At 41.0% G+C, this 19,958-nt stretch overlaps 1 protein-coding gene across 3 annotated transcripts in view; it reads right to left on the bottom strand.

Annotated features, from left to right (window-relative positions):
• Positions 1 to 12,551: 12,551 nt before the first annotated feature.
• CNTNAP4 (contactin associated protein family member 4) overlaps positions 12,552 to 19,958 on the bottom strand; it is a 256,666-nt gene continuing 249,259 nt past the window's right edge. For all 3 annotated transcript variants that reach the window (XM_040443179.1, XM_040443178.1, XM_040443181.1), the window contains 3 exons: positions 18,991 to 19,209; positions 18,603 to 18,674; positions 12,552 to 13,832 (listed from right to left, as the gene is read on the bottom strand). In XM_040443179.1, the coding sequence (XP_040299113.1) occupies positions 13,639 to 13,832; positions 18,603 to 18,674; positions 18,991 to 19,209 (485 nt within the window). In that variant the 3' untranslated portion in view covers positions 12,552 to 13,638. The remainder of the gene's footprint in view (positions 13,833 to 18,602; positions 18,675 to 18,990; positions 19,210 to 19,958) is intronic.

The following is a 19,958-nucleotide window of genomic DNA, read 5'->3' as shown; positions in this document are numbered from 1 at the left end:
GTGCCCGGTTGTGGTCTGACCTAAAGGTGGGAACCAATCAAGTTCTGCTAAGTGTTCAAATTTAAATGTCAACCAATAACAGCTCTGTAACCGCAAAAAATCCCTAACTTGTTTGTGCCTGTCTATAAAAGAAGCTGTAAGATCCTCGCTCAGGGCCTCTTAGCGTCACCGGCAACGAGTGCGCGGAGGACCGGGTTCGAACCTGCAATAAACGACCCTTGCCGCTTGGCTTTGACTCTGGACTCTGGTGGTTTGTTTTTGGGGGGGTCTCTTGAATCGGGGCATATCAGAACCATGAGATCATGACCTGAGCTGAAGTCAGACGCTTAACCAATGGGCCACCCATGCGCCCCTTTAAATAAAAACATTTTTAAAAAGAGACATAGTATTTTCATGTGGCGCTGTCCTTTCTTGTGCCATTTGCAGATTAAACCTAGCACACAATGGGGACATGAATTTCCCTCCTGGAAAATGCATTTGAGTTTATGCTTCTGAAAGTTCTGCTGGTATATGAATGGACACATCCTCCCATGTAAACTGCCAGGTCTGTGGATGAGTGAAAAGTCCAGCTTGATTACTAATAAAATGTGTTTATTATAAATGTAGTTACACTCTTCAAACATTATAATAAGTTAAAGAAAATTACTGATGAATATAGCACGCAAAATGAAATGTTAATTGCCCATAAGTGTTATTGTGGGTAAATTGGCATTGAACGAGGGCTACATTTTTAGCACTAATGTATATAATGTGACCCATTTAAACCACATTTCAGTACCTCAAAAATAAAATGTACAAAATTTAGGGCATTGAGTAATTGGCTTTCATTAAGCTTTTCTTAATTGGATACTTTCTAAATAGGTTTATTAGTGATCACAAAATGAATCTATAAAGCAACTTGTAAAAATGTAGAATTTGCCATGTAATAGACGCTGTATTCATGGTTATTACTATCAAGAGAACTTGGGCGTGTGATAGATAAGCTACGTGTTGCTTAATGTTTGCGTTGAGGTATTTTATTGTTCTAAATGGGGAGTAAATGTCCATTTAAAAAGAAGAATAGTCAGCAAGCTGCGTAAGAAATGACAGGAGGACTGTCTGCCTTTCTCCCAATTTTAATCAAGTAAATGAAAGCAATCACCCTCCATCATCCTGCCTGCCAGAGTCACTCACAAATGGGGCCCTGCTGACTCCTGGGTGAGCCACATCAGGGCTGCTGGATTCCAGCTTCCCCCCAGAGCCAAACATCCAAGCAACAGGAAGCATCCTGCCCAATAAGAGCTTTCTCGCTCTCTCTCTCTCTCTCTCTCTCTGCCTCTGCCCTCCCCCAATCCATGTGGATTTCAAGTGAAATAATTTCCAAACCAAACAAAAATATTCCAATTTCAAAACACCCAAATTTTATACTAGAAAACGTAAGTTGCATAATTGCAAATTGTGGAAGGTCATGGCAATACAAGACCTCCCAACTTTTTTTTCCACTTCAAACATATGGTCTAATCTCTTATGCTCAAACTGTACCCTTTTCCTTTTAAATGAATCCAAATGCTCATGACAGTGTTTGCAACTGTGACCACATATTGTATCCCTCTTTACATCGACGCAAGGAGAGAGAGCGTTGCATCGGATAACTGTTGAGCGAGGAGCTTTCGATTCTACATAATGGCCTGGAGAATATAGAACGGACGGAAGGAAATGTCTTTGGCAGCCCTCTGCTTATGAAATACAGGAAAGTGGGGTGAAGGCTAATGTATTTTATTAAGAGCAAATGAGAGATACAGAGCTAGACGATGTAAGAACTGTGACTAGAGAACAAGGTTTTCCATGCCCACACATTTGCCTTTTGTTTTGCTCTGTGTTAGCTTGCAAGATAGTAAAAGAAGATTGATTTTAGTAATGGCGGAGTATTACATGAGACGCTGATTAAGAAAGCTTTCTTGATAAGTACAGTGGTGTGGGGATGGGTAAATCTATTTTGTAATAACAGAACTTGCGTTTCAATGTGACGAGGGATCCAGCTTGGGAGGTAAGCATAGTTATTCGTGTCTGGCATCTGTCTTCCTTTGTCAGGGGGGTGGGTCACCAGAAACTGACCCTTCAATCACATGTATACAGAAAACAACCAGTTCTAAGTCATTATGTATTTAATGGATGTATATTCAGTTAACTCTATTGGGTGGCTGTTAAACAGCTGGCCTTGCACTTGGTAACGGGACTGAACTGGAAACACAGAGAGCCCATCTCTTGATCTCATGGGGCTCTGTCTCATGGAGAAGGCACACAAGTGCTGTGCTTTCAGTACGAGAATTTGACCTTGAAATGGAGACCAGGGAAAGTTTTGCTGGAAAATAAAATGATGCTCAAAATGATGGAAATGAATCAACTAATTAGTTCAAAGAGAAAGGGATTTTCTACAAAGGAATAGCAAATTCAAATTTTATGTGATGGGGACAGGGGATGAATGGAAAATAAATAAAACTGAACTGAAAGAATATTAGCGAGGAAAAAACAGGAGCGATTTGGTTCAGGTTAGCCATGTGATTTATCATCAAAAATGGAATATACGCTCGATAGTGAACTCTGCTACATTTGTAATTAATCTGGGACAATCAGCATAACCCGTATGGGTTGGACAGTCATCATGTCCTCTATCCTCAGAGCAAAGAGTGAGCGTACAAGATGACAGAAGCAGAGAGGTCTGCAGAACAGAGAATTGCCAGGAGGCTGGGAGGGCACAGTCCTGGTGTGATAGATGAGTTAGGAAGTCACTTCAGCAGACTATCCAAATGACGGCAGGGGTGGAAAGAGAGAAGAAGATGGGTTTCTGATACATTTAAGGGATGAGCAGACATAGCTTGGTGATCAATCGGATGGGGATTACGATGAAAGGGGCCTTCTGGTTTGATTTCAGCTTCTGACAACAAGGTGGATGATGATGCAATTCCACAAGGCAGGAAGCAGCGGAGGAGGCCAGCAGCAGGGAGCTACAGGTGGACACTGTGTCGGGATGAGGTTTAGGCTTAGAGCATGGACAATGAGGTGAATTTTCATGGTAACTCAATGGTGAGTCCATAGAATATACCAGAGAGAGTATGTCAAAATCTTCCACCTGGTCTTCTACAAGGATGGATGTTCCCAACTTCAGGAAATCAACTGTCAAGCACTTTGTCCCAGAAACGACTTGGAAGCCTGGCCCTATGCTGTCTGGGTAAAAGTTTCCACTAAGTAATATACATTGTGTTCACCCTGGGGCAGGAAGAAATCAGGTGTTGGCAAGGAACTGCCCTTCACTTGGCTGTAGTCATTATATTTGGTGAATGGGAAGGAGATCATATCATCCTGGGTGAGAGAACAGCTGGGCAGAAGACTAAGTAGAACAAGTCACTGGAATGGCATGATCGGGGGACACTAGGAACCATGATAATTGATATCTAATTGAATTCACTTGTTCTGCATTACAATCACTTTATATTATTTCCATTATGTCCATATTTTTTTTTTTTTCTGAAATGCTATAGTCTGGTCTTCCCTGTATTTGGTGAACTAAAGGAAACCCAAACTATAGCCAGACAGAAGCTGGTCAGGAACAACAGAGATCATCTACTGAGTTTAAATTATTTTTTGGTCACTAGACTGATGATCCAATGTGGGCATCTGGCTGAAGTAACTTTTAATGACCAAGATGGGTTTGTAGAACATGACATCATTCTTTCAGGGCCTCCAGAAAATCTTGGGGAGGGGGGGATGACGTATCCACTTAAAAGATCCAACTTCCTACAGTCTCAAGATAGGGGCTCAAACTATTTTTATTTGGATATGAAGGGAAATGATGGTATCTGAAGGCTGAAGGAATTAGGTTGAAGTCTGTCTTGGTTTCCCTGAGCTGTCTGGGAGCCAGTTGGAGATTCTATACCTTTCCCCAGACCTACTTCTTCAGTAGAAAAATAATTCGCGTGGAAAAAAAAAAAACAGTTGCATATGTATATGGGTAAGTATGATTTGTTTTGGCAATTTAGTAGCAATTTTTCTTGTTCAATATTAATATCTCAGAAAATATTTCCCTTCAAATTAAAGATTTCAAGGATAAGACTGACTTTATGTTTACATTATGTTTTAGTTTAAATTCTGTAGCTAAGCTTCAATTTCATGATAGAAGCCAATAGAAAAGTAGAAATTGCTTAAAGAAGTTTTTAGAGGCACTTTAGCACCATATCAATTTCATTCATCGTGAAATTTCAACTATGGTAAGGCCGACGTGTACTAAATTTCCACTAAGAAAGTCATCAGGAAAGATAAGAGATTTTCTATCTCTTATACAAATTACAGGTAGGAAATAAATGTGTATTCAGAAAATGTGATACCATTCAGCAACTATTATTAACATTATCACTACTATAATTCATAATATAAAGATTCAACCTAAGTTGAAATGAGTTTGGTTAGTATTTGTTTTAATTTCTGAATATTGTTTGTATGATAAAATGTGGTGCTTTCATTATGTTTAGCTTATGTTTTTTTTTAATTTTTTTCTTAATGTTTATTTATTTTTGAGAGAGAGACAGAGTGTGAGTCGGGGAGGAGCAGAGAGAGAGGCAGACAATGAATCTGAAACAGGCTCCAGTCTCTGAGCTGTCAGCGCAGAGCCTGATGTGGGGCTCAGACTCATGAACTGTGAGATCATGACCTGAGCCGAAGTCAGACGCCCACTGACTGAGCCACCCAGACGCCCCTAGCTTATGTTCTTTCATATAACTACAATCCTACTCTAGAAGATGCCATTCTATGATAATTTATTTGGTGCTATAGATTTCTACTAAGAAAAGTTTGTCAAATATCGCAAGCAAATGAAAAAACTTATTGCAAAGAGTCTAAATCACCATGACCATTTGTAACCATCTTCTTTTAATATGTATTTTGGAAGAACAGGTCATTTCACTGCTCAATTAAAAAATTAATTTGTTCCTGTTGAAAATGCAGAGAAACATGAATCATTTGTAACAGCTTGTTTTCAATGAAAATATGAATTCCTTCACAACAACATAATTTATCAGAAAGTTTCTTCCGTGGACAGCTTGGAAGCAGATGTGTTAGTTCAATGGGTCTAAAACCATACCTAGCATCAGCAGGTGGAATAAAGACATTATTTTATCAAGAGCAAACCCAATTTAGTGTGGCATGACATAATGAATTATAATAAGGACTGGTCTTTCTAGTTTATGGCTTGATAAAACAGATATTATTGGTTTCTTGACTTTTCAAACAACAATTGTTAGAGTCCCTAACTGTCAAAGGCAATATGAAGCCAAGAGCAAATCAAGTGATGAGCACTGTTAAACTTTACTCAGGAGGAGGGAAGGGTAAGCAAGGAAGCTGGGGCCACGGGAGGAGTTCCACTCTGGCTAGATTCACTGGCTGTTGGCATTTCTTCCACACAAGGAAAGTAAGAACAAATTATGTAAAGGAATGGCTGAGACATTACGTACCCGACTCATGAACTATGGGGACAGGTAGTTACTCATAGGAATTTCACACATAAAGCCATAAAGAGACACCTGACTATAGATATCTTTCTAGAAAAGTTCAAACAAAAAGGATCTGGAATAAATGACATCAGGCCACTTGGAAGGAGAAAGCCACAGAAAATGGGGGTGTTGCAGGCACACTAATGGCCACTCAAAGCTGTCCACATTCTAGCCTCTGCAACCTGTGAATATGTTACCTTCCCTGGCAGAGGGGAAGTAGATTGCAGGAGCCCCAGTTGCAGCTGTTGTACCAGATGTTGGCATTTCTGCTAGAGTAACATCGTCTCAGGTATAGAGTATGTGGATGTTGATGTGAAAAATGTGTTCTTTTCCAACCTATCAGAATGGAGATTTAGAAGCACTCTGTAGTCATCTGGAACGGACAACAGCCTTGCCCCAAAAGCCATATGAACACTTCCTCTCCCTGCCATGGTATAGTCCAAAGAGACCTGTGTCATTTGGACATCCTGTGGAACATACTAGTCTATTATATTGGCCACCCAATCACACAATGATTAAGAATCTAGTGTTTTAAGGCAGAAGTCAGAAAACTATGGCCTATGCATCAAATCTAGCCTACTTCTTACGTTTTGCATAGCTTTGTTGGGATGCAGCTATACTTTTTTTTTTTTTTTTTCTTTTCACATTGTCTATGGATGCTCTCACATGACAATGACAGAGTTAGGGGTCTGTGGCATAAGCTTAACCCATTTACTATCTTGCATTTTACAGAAAAAAGGCATGCCGGGACCTCTCTCCACAGTCAGTAACAAAGTGTTTCATCTCTCCTTTCCCACTACGAAAAAGATAGCACAGTGCCTAGTAGGCTTCTTTGGGTTCTAGAAGAGGTATTTTCCACACTTGGGAATAGGGCTGTGACGAAATATTGGGTAGCATGTAAGGCTTCAGCCAGCTTTCAGTGGGGCCCAGAATAAGAACAGGTTCTACAGTGGGGTCTAAACAACAGACATGAGGTCCAGCCCCTTGGACCACACAAGCCTGCAGACCCTACGTGGCATCATTGGTGGAAAAAGACGCTATGCAGGTTTCCTTGGCCATCACCAATGGGAACATCACATTGAAGAACTGCAAGGTTTGAGAGCCATGCCACGTCATCTGCAGCAGAGAAATACACAACTCTCTAAAAAATCTCCTGATGTTCTACTGAGCTCTGCTAGAGAGGAAGTTCCTCACATTGGGATGGTAAACGTGGGCAAAATCGCTGGCTTCTCTCAGACTCACCAAGTCACAAGTTATGTGGGCTCAGCAGAAAGCCAACATAAATTGGAAGCAGTGTACGTGGGATCAAGCATGAGTAGGCGCTAAAAAGCTACACAAGCCACCTGCCCAGATCCTTAAGTTATCCACTACTCTTCCCCAGCACTGTTCGCTCAGCATATGCTTAGAGTTGCATGAATGGTTCCTTATTACCAACTGCTAGAGAAGTGAAAAGTGTGAACTGGGTGAATGGATGGGTAAGCTTAGAATATGAGTGCAGGCTGAAAATGGAAGGTAACACCACTACCATTCCGGTCAGAGGACCACAGAAAGATGGTGGTGAGGAGAAACCTCCACATGAGCAGAACTTTTGGATGGTGCCATAGTTATCCACTTTGTGTGAAAGAAATGGCTCAAGGATATAATATTTATGGACTTATGGGCAGTAATTTGGCCAATTTGTCAAGGACCTAGAAGGAGTTTGGGAAGATCAGAGACAAGAAGGTCTGAAAGAGAAGCAGATGGACGGAACTATGGGATGGGCATGAAATGTAAAGACCTTTGCCCACCAGAAAGCATATGCTGCCTTGAAATAATCACTAAACAACCAAATCAGACAGAATGACTAAGTATCAACCAACCTCAATCACTGGCCACTGAAGGAACTGCTAGTACAATGGATGTATGAACAGAGTAGCCGTGGAGGCACGAATGGAAGCTATGCATCATCAAGCAACATGAGCTCCCACTCGTCAGGATTGATATAACTACTGCCACTCCCGAATGGTCGAGTGGTCAGCGACAGACACCAGTGTCCATTCCCCAGAATGGTTCCCCTCTACAAAAACACCAATTTTGTGGCAAGTTGACTACATCAGATCTTTTCTACCCTGAAAGGATCAGAGATTACTTTTGATTGGAATCATTACTTATTTCAGAGATGAGTTGTCTTTATTGCCTGTAAGGTATCAGCCAACACCACCTGTTGAGGATCTACGGAGACCTTCTGAAGGTATGATATGAAAGGACCAGCAGTCTCACGAAAATGTGCTCATTCCCATGCATCTCTGCTGTAACGTGGATCTTTGGCTGAGGCAGTGTTATGTGGGAGGCTATATCAGGAGTAATTGTCCCTGATAAGTGATAAGAGAGAGCTACTTTTACACTTTGGGGACAAGGAGGAATATGTTTGGCCTCTAGATACTCCTTTGACCAATTTTAATGGTAAGTGCAAAAGAACAGCAGCTACAGCTGGGGAGGTCATAGGAGGCAATGGTTCAAACTCTCTGCAGAGCTGTTAGCTAGTAAAGGAGTCCTGCACGGGCAGCAGTGGAGGGAGAGAATGAGTACCAGTGGCAGCCAAGAGATCACTTGCAGGGGCAGGATATGTGGTTCGTTCTGTCCTCCTTCCTCATGTAAGTTTCCCAGGAAATGAGGCTCGCCAGAGTCCTGAAGGAGCTGATCCCAGAACACAGATGATGATGGATCTGAGCAGCACAGGGGCAAACCCTCAGGGATGATGAGCTGTGCCACCCAGATCCCTGGGGCAGCACTGAACGATTTCTTTTCCCCAGATGCTGAGCAGCATTTGTTCTCCTTCCTTAGGAACTGCTGAGGCTGAAGAGAGCTGTTTGTCCAAGTTCATTACCCACTTCCCCAGGCAGTCAACAGCCAGTGCCTGGCTGAAAGGAGAGTGTAAATGCCCAGCCCCCTCACTCCCACTCAGGACATCAGGGTTGGCTGAGCCCTTGTGACAGCAGCACAGGTTGGGTGATGGGCCCCATCCTTCCTCCTCCCCTCCCCCGCAGATGTCGATCCCAACAATTCTCCCCAATAAATGTCCTTTGTGATAACCACTGTCTTGGAGTTTGCTTCCCAAGGAAGCTGGCCTGCTACATCATGTGATGAAGAGATGGGGGCAGCTCACAAGAGGCATCTAAAAGAGCTGAGAGGGATGGGAGGCGATATGGTAACAGAGAGCTACGTTTCCTCGTAAGATTTCTTATGCTATTTCATTTTTTTCAATATATTCACGTATTTTTTAACAAAAAATTTAATGTTACAAATAGGGAAAAGACTAAAACGCTATTGCACTGGAGAAGCCACGATAATCTGGGTCAGACTGTTTTCCATCCCATTTATTCTCATTTGCAAATCTTCAAAACCAGTCCCCAGGGAAGCTCTTGCCACACCAAAAGTCCAGCTCTCTTAGCGAAATTATGTGCAGACTGTTTCACAGTTCATATTCGCTTTCTCCTCATTTGGTATTCCTTCTTGTACACATGCATACGCTCACTCACACATGTCCCCAACACACAGACAAGTCGGCTTCCGTTCCTTCTGTTCTTTTTCTTCCGTTACCACTCTCCATCACTCAAACTTGGGAAAAATAAATGACCACCAGGACATCCTGAACGTATCTAGTAGATCCATCTCATAGTCAACACAAGGACCAGAAAGCCAATCGATCGACTGAACGTTGTTGACGTGAGTTGGGTCTATTTCATCTTTTCTTCTGTTATAACGAAGACATTTGATGCCTTGATCCATCGGGTTGAGCTCGTATGGTGTATTTCATGACTCTACAAAGTGCTCCAGTTATAATCGTCTCTCCTGGTGTTGAGGGCCATAAGCTTACTAAATATTTTTCAAAGAAAACCAAATCTATCAATGGCAATGACCTACCAGATAAAGATCTATGTTCTTTTTAAAGGATATGGGAGAGATCTAGAAGCATAGGTCATTCTGGACAAAGAGGACACCAAGATCCTTCAATTTTTCCATGCCACTAAATAATTGCCAAAACTCCAGGTCTTCGAAGTACTAAGATCAGAAACACGTGGGAACAAAAGGAAATTCCCATCACGGTTTCATCACTTCCACATTGCTGATGTGTCCTTTTGGAGACACCACCTCATATACCTGTGTCCTGGATATTTCATCTGTAAAACTCAGCTGTTCACACTAATATGTATCATATAGTAACACATCTGTGCTCTCCAGTTGCCTGATGGACCCCATTCCCAGATTCCGTTATACATGAAAGATAGTACCAATTAATGAAAGTGGATTTTGTGAAAATTTATAAAAGGGAACCTCACTTAGAATGGAGGCAGGAGGCCAGCAGGGCACGCTCATGCCCTACCCCTCCTCAATTACAGACCCAAGAGGAAAAGACCACCTTGCGTGGGAAACTACTTCACTATTCCCAGCAGGAGGAATAGGAGGAAGGAGGAAAAAATGATTTCCTCTTCCCTGACCCCACCTCCCCCTACATACCTCCTGCAACACAGCCAATGACAGACAGTCACAGCTCAGCCAATGAGAAGCCCCTACACTTGGAACTCCAGGTTTATTCCAATGGACTTGTTGGTAAAAGCCTTTCCAACCTCCCTGCCCCCTTTCCTCTACAAACAGCATTCCTCTCCTTTGTCCAGGCAACTTGCCTATCATTTTGCCATAGCTTGCTTATCCCGAATTGCATCTCTGCTGTTCCCGAATAAACCCACTTTTGCTGGTAGAATAACTGGCAGTTTTATTTTTTAACATTAACAATTTTTTTAATTAAAAAAGTTTTTTTCAATGTTTATTTATTTTTGAGAGAGAGAGAGAGAGAGAGAGAGAGAGAGAGAGAGAGCATGAGCTGGGGAGGGGCAGAGAGACAGAGCGAGAATCCAAAGCAGGCTCTGGGCTCTGAGCTGTCAGCACAGAGCCCAACACAGGGATCAAACCCATGAATCGTGAGATCATGACTTGAGCCAAAGTTGGATGCTTAACTGACTGAGCCATCTAGGCGCCCCAACATAAACAATTTTAAATAACTGGCGTCTGTTTGGTTGTCAGGTGTTTACCTTGCCATCTAAAGAATTTATTAAATGTGTTTCAAAGAGTGACACTTGAGAAATAATTTTTTTTTAAATATTTATTTTGAGAGAGAGAGAAATCAAGCACAAGGGGTGGGGGGGCACAGAGAGAGAAGGAGAGAGAGACAGAGAGGGAGAGAGAGAATCCCAAGCAGGTTCTGTGCTGTCAGCAGAGGAACCATAAGATCAGGACCTGGGCCAAAATGAGGACTGGGACGCTTAACCAACTGAGCCACCCAGGAGCCCCCTTGGGAATGGAATTTTTTAAAAACGAAGCTATTTGCTAGAGTGGTCAAGGGCCATTTAAGTGGCACGGCTTCCACAAAATTAAGATGTCATTTCCCACAGATGACCCCTATTTCATAGAGGCGAGTATTCAATGCCACATTAACTCCACTCTATTTGCATATTAGCACATTGGAATTTAATGAGATTTAGAAAGTTCGTCTTCTTAAAAAGAGAATGTTAATTATATATTGTGTTCCTGTGAAATCACAGATGAGGGACTTTTTAAAAACTTTTATATTATAGAAGGGTGCACAGTATCCTTCGACATAATCGGGTTTGTCAGTGTAGCCTCACTGGCCAAGCTCTCTGGAGAAGTAAAAGGATAGAGCCCCGTTTAAACACACAGAATGTTTCAACAAACAGTTGCTGACAAAGGCTCGCCTCCGGCAAAACTTTAAATGTCGTTCAACTGCCCTCACCTGTTATAATCAGTAAACCTTTTTCTGTTTTCTCCTGCCATTTTTGTGTCCATTTCAAAGGAAAATACATGATAAATGCAGTTTTCGTTAATAATTCATAATAATCACGGGATGTACCAAAAGGCTTAAAAAACACAGACCGCCAGTAAAGGAGGTGGACATCTACACATCTTTTTACTGTTTTAAGAAAATGAAAATCCAGTATCATTCCTCCAGTTTAAACCTTTATACAACGTCTCTTAAAATATATCCTGCATTTTAACTTCAAAAATGCATTTTATTAAGAAAAAAGAAAGAATAGATTACAAACCCGGAACTGAAAATCATGACAAATGACAGATCAATGCGTTGTGAGGCCATCACATTGCAGCTTCTGGTGGTGCGGACCACACAGTACCATGAGGCTTCACCATCTATAAACCTGTCTACACTCCCAACCAGGTTAATGCGGCTACTAAATCACATGAACACTTCTAACAGATTCAGGGCCGTTAGGATGCTTGTATTCAGCTTTGCATCAAATAAAAACTAGCACTTCTGTGTTCGATTCTTCAAGTCTTTCAATTAAAAAGAAGAAAGTATGCCACTCATCAACATCGGTCCTTCATAAACTACTATGTTAATTCATATCCTAAGATTTAGTCAGGCATTTACAGAAACAGCAAAATGGATACAGAGCTATGGAAAAGACAGGCAGCTTTTGTAAGGAGGTTGAGAAGGAAAATAAGATGATTAATTTATGTATTCCCAAATTGTTCTGGTGTGGATGAACTAAGGGATCCAACTGTTCCTTGCCAGGCACCCGGGCAGCGTGATCATAAACAGCAAAGTGCCTTTATTATATAACTGGCTTATGAAATTTAAAGAGAACTACATGCATGCACCTTGTTTGCTTTGCCTCAAAATCAATTATTGCAACAAGTTTCATAAGGTCACTGATAATTCTATGATCTCTTGGTATGTATATACACCCTAATCAGAATGCACTAGTTAGCAGGTTATATTGATTTTTGGTACTTTTCGAGAAATTACCCCGTCACCATAAATGAGAGATGACGGAACGGCAGACGAAGCATAAATCATGCAATACGCCATCACCCCATAGAGTGAGCACTCTGTAACCACTCAACTGCTTTTGGAGAAAGTAGGGGAGGGGGGCGTGGCTGCAGCTTATATTTTACAAAGTCTGTCCTGGAGGTCAGGGCACAGAAAAATGTATGCCTGAAGGAGTATATGTTTTGGGATGGGCAATGGAGCTCTCCACTTCCAGCTGTCTTTTTTTTTTTTTTTTTTCTAATACATAAGAAACATTCCCCACGGAATACAGTCAAGGGAGATCAAAGAAAATTTGGTGATAAACTTTAGAAAAACAGAAGAACAAACCTATAAAGAAAACTGGCATAAGGTTTGGGGAAAATATTCCCAAAGGTGTGTTTCATATGAGATATTACAGTTGTAAATAAAATGTGTGCATTGTTAAGAGTTGTGGTTTTTATGTTGACAAGTTGAAGAGTTGCAAACATTTCACATTCTTTGGGAAATTGGCATTATCCAGGGTCTTACCTCCCGCCACTACTGAACAATGATAGAAGATTATGAAAATTTTAAAAGGCAAGACATCGCACGCTGACAACCAAAGCACTTTCCGAGTCTGGTTGCATATGAATTTTACATTCAGAGCTGAAGTCTGACACTCAAAACCTAACGTATCCCAAATCATTAAGAGAAGTCAAATAGAAAAAGAACAATCAAAACAAACCAATGACAACACAACATCTTTCAAGACTATTGATAAACTGTATTGAATGTAACACAGAGAAAGGCAAAGGGGTTTTATATACTTTTGGCCACTGAAGATGCAAACACCAGCCAAACAGGATCTTAGAAGCATTTCCAGGTCTATTAATAACACCATGGGGACACTAAAGCAAACACGAGCATGTTCTCCAGTAAAGCAAGGTCCGTATTGTCCAATTTTGATTTTTACCTCTAACAAAACTTACGTACCACACGGTGGAGAGACCAGGGATATGGTCTTCACATTTAAAAACCGTAGTCATCAAGCGAGTTAAACTTCCGTTTTAGATCCTATCAGAACGGTCGGAAATTAAGAGCGGTGTCTCATCCCTTGTTCTGTAGAACGACTGCTATGGGAAATACATCACTGGATGAGGCCTCCTGGAGCCATCTCGAGTCTGGATATGGCAAGACGGCAGTGCTGCAAATCAATTGCGGGTACATTCAGTGGAAGAACATGTTCTTGTCCGTTGAGAGCCCCCGGCTATTAAAACAGACTGTCGGGACTGTAAGTTAAAACACAGCTGCCAATCAGAAGAAGTACTCTTTCTGATTTTCATTGACTGCACTTTGTATATTAAGCTCACTTTTCAAAACAGCCTCGGCACTGTCTACATTCTCTGACCTCTTTGCCTCATTTCTTTTGTATAACCTTTTCTGCTGATAAATGCGAACAGCAATGGCAGCAATGCACAGCAAGATAAAGATCACAACCGCTATCAGACCTGGGGAGGGAAGAGAAAAAGAACGCAAAGTCAGAACTTTTGTCCAAACGGAAGCCCTGCTGACTTCGTTGCTCAAGAAGTCATGATAAAATCGTTTTCTACATACATCAAGCATCTAGTAGGTATGAATTAAAAATATCAAAACCTCAGGTATTTCCGGATCGGGCGGTGTCATAATATACCCGAGTCTGTCTGTCTCTGAGTTCCTCTATCAGCCCTGGGGGTTCACCTCCATTTATTCTGCATGCATACGATATGGGATTTATTTAGTGCATTTGCACTTATTTTTCAAATTTTTAGTGCATTGACATATAACACAAGATGTTACTGACATGTCTCTAAGACCATGTGGTTGGTCACTGCATATTAATACACAAATTGTTATTATTTTAAATTTACAGATAGTAGTAATGTTGTAAAATAATTAAATGTGTTTTTGTACTTCAATATTTAAACACTGTAATTCAGTTGATTCTCAATAGTCTGTCATACTGTTGAATAGGAGGAACAGGATATGTGTATATGAATAATCCTGACTAGTGAAATATATTGACACAGATAACATAGATTATTTCGATTATTTCTGTAGGAGAAATATTGATATTTTGAAACATCTGGTTGTAAATAAAATATTTAAATACCACAATTCTTAGCTATGCCAACATAGGGTTATCGACCTTGGCGTTACATCGGGCTAGTAGTTCTTCAAAGCGTGTTCTGTGAATCCCTATTGGTCCTCAGGACACTTTGAGGAGATCCACAGGGTCAAAGCTATTTTCATAATAATTCTAAGATGCCTCTCTCATTGTGTTGACATATCCACTATTAATGTAAAACAGGGTTAGGTAAAATTCCTGGTACCTTAGCACGAATTAAGGCAAGGCTACCGAACTGTAAAAGCGGTCGTGGAATTCATAAGGCAGAAGGCGTTAGATTGCCAGGCAATCCCACAAAAAGAAAAAAAAAAAAAGCAAGCCAGATTCATTTTAAGAGTGTCCTTAATGAAGCCCTAAAAATTACTTATTTTATGAAATACTGACCTTTTGGCTATAAGCCTTTTTAACATTTTGGGCAATGAGGTAGAAAATACTTTGGATGGATCTCCCAGTATGATGGCTGTCTCCAGGAAGAGCGCCTGTGTGCACAGCTGACTTGTGAGCTCAACTACTTACTTTTCGCTTCATGGAACACCATTTTTATTTGAAAGAATGACTGACAAACTATGGTTGTTTTGACTTGGATATTTGGCAGATATTTTCTCTAAAATGTGTGAAGTGAGTCTGTCACTTGAAGAAAAACAACTGACAATATATGTCGCCAGTGATAAAAGTCAAGCTTTCAGATGAAAAAGAGAATTTGGAAAACTATTGCCTGTCACCATGAGTTTGAGAGTTTCCTAACACTTAGACTTTTCTGATGAAAACGGTGGAGGTATTAACCGATGAAGTTGTTTTCAGACAAAAATAGGCACAATGAAAACGGCAATGTGGATCAACTGTCATATTGTAAAGCTAGGAATTCTTCATTCCAGTTTAAGTCAGGGGCATAGAACTCTAATGGAAACCGACCAAGCCAACACATTGAAGGTTCTCACCAATCACAGTGGACTCCTGAGCACATGATTTAATGGGCAATTAAATTCACTACAGCAAATTATATAATATTGCCAATGGCTAAGCCAATGTTAGGTTGGGTCGGGCTTACCTGAGAAGGACAGTAATTCCTTGCTCATATAAGTCTAACATAAATGTGGCAACCAAATTCTGCACTTGAAATCTGAAGAATTTACTAACGGATACAGTTGTTTTTATTATTATTAGTCATATTAATAAATAATAATTTTAATCAGAATATCATTTGTTGTTATATATTTTGCCTCTCATCAGTTGAGTCGCTATAAATATTTCTATTGTCTGGCCTCTTAATTTAGGCCTCTTGTTTTAAGAGAGATATTCTGAATTATTTCAATATGAAAAACTGATGAGGTATAGTAGAGACCAGGCTACAGCAATTATAAAATAAATATCAATATTACAGTGGCCCAGACAGGACATCCAGATGGTCATAATCATGGGGGGACTCTGGAACTCGTTTGTTTCATATATGTGATTTATCTCCTTTAATTTGGGGAAGGTGTCATGTCAGGATTTGTCACATCCAACAAAAACCTTGATTTAACCTGCTATACCAAAAAAAAAAAAAAAAAAAAAAAAGATACACTAAATAAAATATGGCAAACCACTGTGCTCTGTGACATTGCCATCTGAAGCTCTGTGTGAATGTTTTTATGAGGAAATTAGGTAGCTTTCTCTTTGTCTAATTCTCACCATCCATATCTGTGTAGCCTGGCCAGAAACCCTCTGTAATATCTGGGTCACGGTTAAAAAAGTCTTATTGAACAATTTTCCCATCTTACATTATTTAGTGTTTGTAAGTGAAGAAAAAGATGATCTAAAATGTAGAACATAGGGCGATTAGCCAATTTGGAAAAATTTTAAATGGATTAATTATTGTTACACAGTGGGCGCAATTTACGAGTAACGAGACAACGGGAGAAGAATTATACCGCGATGCTACCAGATGGAGAAACACCCTGGAGGATGATATTCTGTGATTTAGCAGATAAATTGCATGTGGTCCCAAGACAAGGCCTTCTGAGCTTCAACGGCCATGATCAACTGCTCTGCTTCTGAAGCTTTGTCTGAGCAATGAGCAAAAGCAGACACCACGTGTTCCCAGGCCCTCAGTTCCCCAGCTGCACACACCTTCCACACTGTCTTTCTCTGCTCTACGTATTTGAGCCAAGACAGATTTCAGAGATGACCTATAACATGTTTCCATTCCACAGTAACAGAGGATGACTTATCAATATACCCCTCCTATATTCTGTAAATATTAACAATGATCTTTGCCCAAAGCAACAATATTCTAAAGATTCAGCATTGTGCTCTAATACTGGCTTGACTGTCCAGTCATTCTCTATGTATATCTGTGAATCTGTGTCTCCCTATATCTATACCAGTTAAATGTATGGAAAAAGCACCATTGGGAGACTGAGACAATTTCTTTGACAAGGAATCGTCATTTAAAATGTTAAGCACATTGTGGCGCCTGGACGGCTCATTCGGTTGAGCGGCCGACTTCCGGCTCAAGTCATGATCTCGCGGTTTGTGAGTTTGAGCCCCGCGTCGGGCTCTGTGCTAACAGCTCGGAGCCTGGAGCCTGCTTTGGATTCTGTGTCTCCTTCTCTCTCTGCCCCTCCCTCACTAGTACTCTGTCTCTCTCTCAACAATAAATAAAAACATTAAAAAAATAAAAATGTTAAAATGTTAAGCACATTAATTGCTATAGCTTCAAATGAGTTTTTACCATATAATGTATTTTTAATAATGTATTAATGTATTTTCTTTTAGACACTCAGTTATTAACTACTCCTTTCGGAGGGACTTACTGCTGTTTGTTTTTTGCTTATCATATGACTAAATGGGAATTCCATCTTATGTATCTTTAATTTATACACCATTAATCTGATAAAAAGAAAAGCAAGTGAAATGGCAATGCGGATGTTAACATCCTCACAAAGATATGACTAGTACTATTCTCTGTTTAAGTAAAATCCTAAGGACTTCAAGGAAGTTGATGTCTGAATGAGTAAAGATGTAAAAAACTAGAACAAAAACGGACCAGACATAAAGCCCACATAAACTGCCCAAGTTAAAGTGAAATCACATTATCTGGCAATGTAATAACTGTTTATTTTTTATGTTCATCTCATATGCAAAGTGTGGAGAAAAGGTGAGTCACTTAGCATTTCCATTATCTGATTAATTACTTTCTGAAGATCATTCATCAGGAAGAAAAAGGTATATTTTGGGGATTGGCTTTGAATAAATTGTGTCTCAGAGAACATGCTGTTTCATTGCCAGGAAGGTATACTTTAAAATTTTTTGGGGGCGCCTGGGTGGCGCAGTCGGTTGAGCGTCCGACTTCAGCCGGGTCACGATCTCGCGGTCCGTGAGTTCGAGCCCCGCGTCGGGCTCTGGGCTGATGGCTCAGAGCCTGGAGCCTGTTTCTGATTCTGTGTCTCCCTCTCTCTCTGCCCCTCCCCCGTTCATGCTCTGTCTCTCTCTGTCCCCAAAAAATAAATAAACGTTAAAAAAAAAATTAAAAAAAATTTTTTTGTGTTAATTCTGCAATTTAAAATAACTACAAACCACTTTAATTTCATTGCCCTAATATTTGATAAAAAAAATGCAACTAAAAGTGTTATATTCACTGACGTGAGCATCTAAACCACGGAAATACCCATTTCATTGAGTATTAACACAACATAAAATGTATGTTCCCAGTGTTAATCTCAGGTTTTTCCTACTTTTTACATAAACTCTTGTGGAAACAATACGACAAAATCCAAGAAGCCAACAGAAATAGTACCTCCCCAAATATATTCAGAATTCCTTAGGGATTGTAGAAGGCCATTTTCAAGTTAAATGATGCTCAGTTTTACACAGAGTGGCAACTGTATGAGTGTGGCACTTCAGGGAAATGATCAATTATGTATACTGAAAATCTTCAAGGAATTCATGAATTCAAGAAGACTCTAAAAGACAACCCAGTATAAATAATAAACCACCCCCGCCATTGACCTCAGGATCCAGTGTCCCGCAGTGGGGATATGTGTGGATTCCCCACCGTTTCTCTAGTGTTAACTATTCCCCACTCCTAGAGATGAGAAGTACCAAAGAAGAGTTCATTCACGCCTTCTGTTACCTCCAATTACTGCAGAGTCACTTCTGATTGCATTAGCTAGGGGTTCTCTGTCATCTCTTGTTCCAGAATGATCTGCAGTAAAAGGATAAAAAAAAAAAAAAGTGGGAGGGAGGGATAGAGCCAAGTAAAAAGAAGAAATTTTGGGGGAAAAAAATCTTAAAACATTTAATCAGTGTGGGATCTCTGCAATTTTTTTTTTAACCTCAGCAGCATCAACTGCAGTGGCTCACATGGATAAGGCACTGAGGATCTAGAAGAGAAATGGGTTGGAAGTTAAAACCAATCTGGGGAGGCCACCTTGAGAGCGCATTGCAACAGCGGCATCAGAAGATTCAACACCCAGGGGACAAGTGCGTTTGTTACTGCAAAGGAGGAGCCATTCCCCTACCTGCAAACGAGTGTGTCCTCTCCCTTGATGTGGCATCAGTGCCAGCCTGGGACACACAGCTGGACTCTGTCACGTGTCCTGAGACGGTGACAGGGGCCGGGTGGCTAGGCTGCAGCGCGGCCTTCAGAGGGGCCACGTGGCTGAGCTGCACCGCGGACAGACAGCCCAGGAAGCCCTGTGCACCGGCCAGGGCTGTCTCCTGGTCTACGTCAGTGTACTCTGGAAATCCAAAGAAACACCAAAATATTAATAATCATGCAAAAGCAAACAGGCAAGGCTAGAGATGGAATGTTCTGAGTCTGATAATACAGTAACAACAGACATGCAGGGGACCAAACTCCCCTTTCTTGGGTCTTTAGTAAAAGAGTCAGATCCGTTAAGTCTCTCCGTGACTACCGGTGAGCCTCCTGAGGTTAACGAAAGCAAGTTTTTAAGTATGGCTAATTTAATATGATATGGTGATCTGGAAATGATTGAAGCCTCCGGACGGATGAGCCAGGTTTTGAACTGATGAGCGTTCGTGAGATGTTACATTTAAAAATAGATGATTAACGTGATTGGTGATAGGGCTTGCAGTCAATGTTAAGAGATTAAAGTGCTTCCCGATTTGGAAATGAATTCAGCTCAGCCTTTGAGACGTAAGTCACGACCATCACAGGAGCTAGAGGGAAAATGGAGCTTCTAGAGTTCCCCTGTTAACTGCCCAAGCAGACGGCTCCGTCTGGCTGAAAGACGTCTGGTATTCTCTGGCCCCATCCAAACACGCAGGGGGAAGATGTTATCAGGTGGGAAGGCTACACCCCAAAGTGTCTAGAGTCGCCCTAATTCCTCATGCACAGCAGTAAAAGCGTCCACACCTCACTCCCTGTTTCAGGGCTGCTGTCACTCAGGCAGAAACATGTGTGGCCCCTCTAGACAGAAAACCCCTCCCCCACATTAACCAGAGTTGAGTTTCTCTGGGACTATGA

The sequence above is a fragment of the Herpailurus yagouaroundi genome, unplaced genomic scaffold (genome assembly GCF_014898765.1).
Source record: "Herpailurus yagouaroundi ecotype Mexico unplaced genomic scaffold, PumYag 190, whole genome shotgun sequence".
Lineage (NCBI taxonomy): Eukaryota > Metazoa > Chordata > Mammalia > Carnivora > Felidae > Herpailurus > Herpailurus yagouaroundi.
This window is presented reverse-complemented; position numbering and strand designations above follow the sequence as displayed.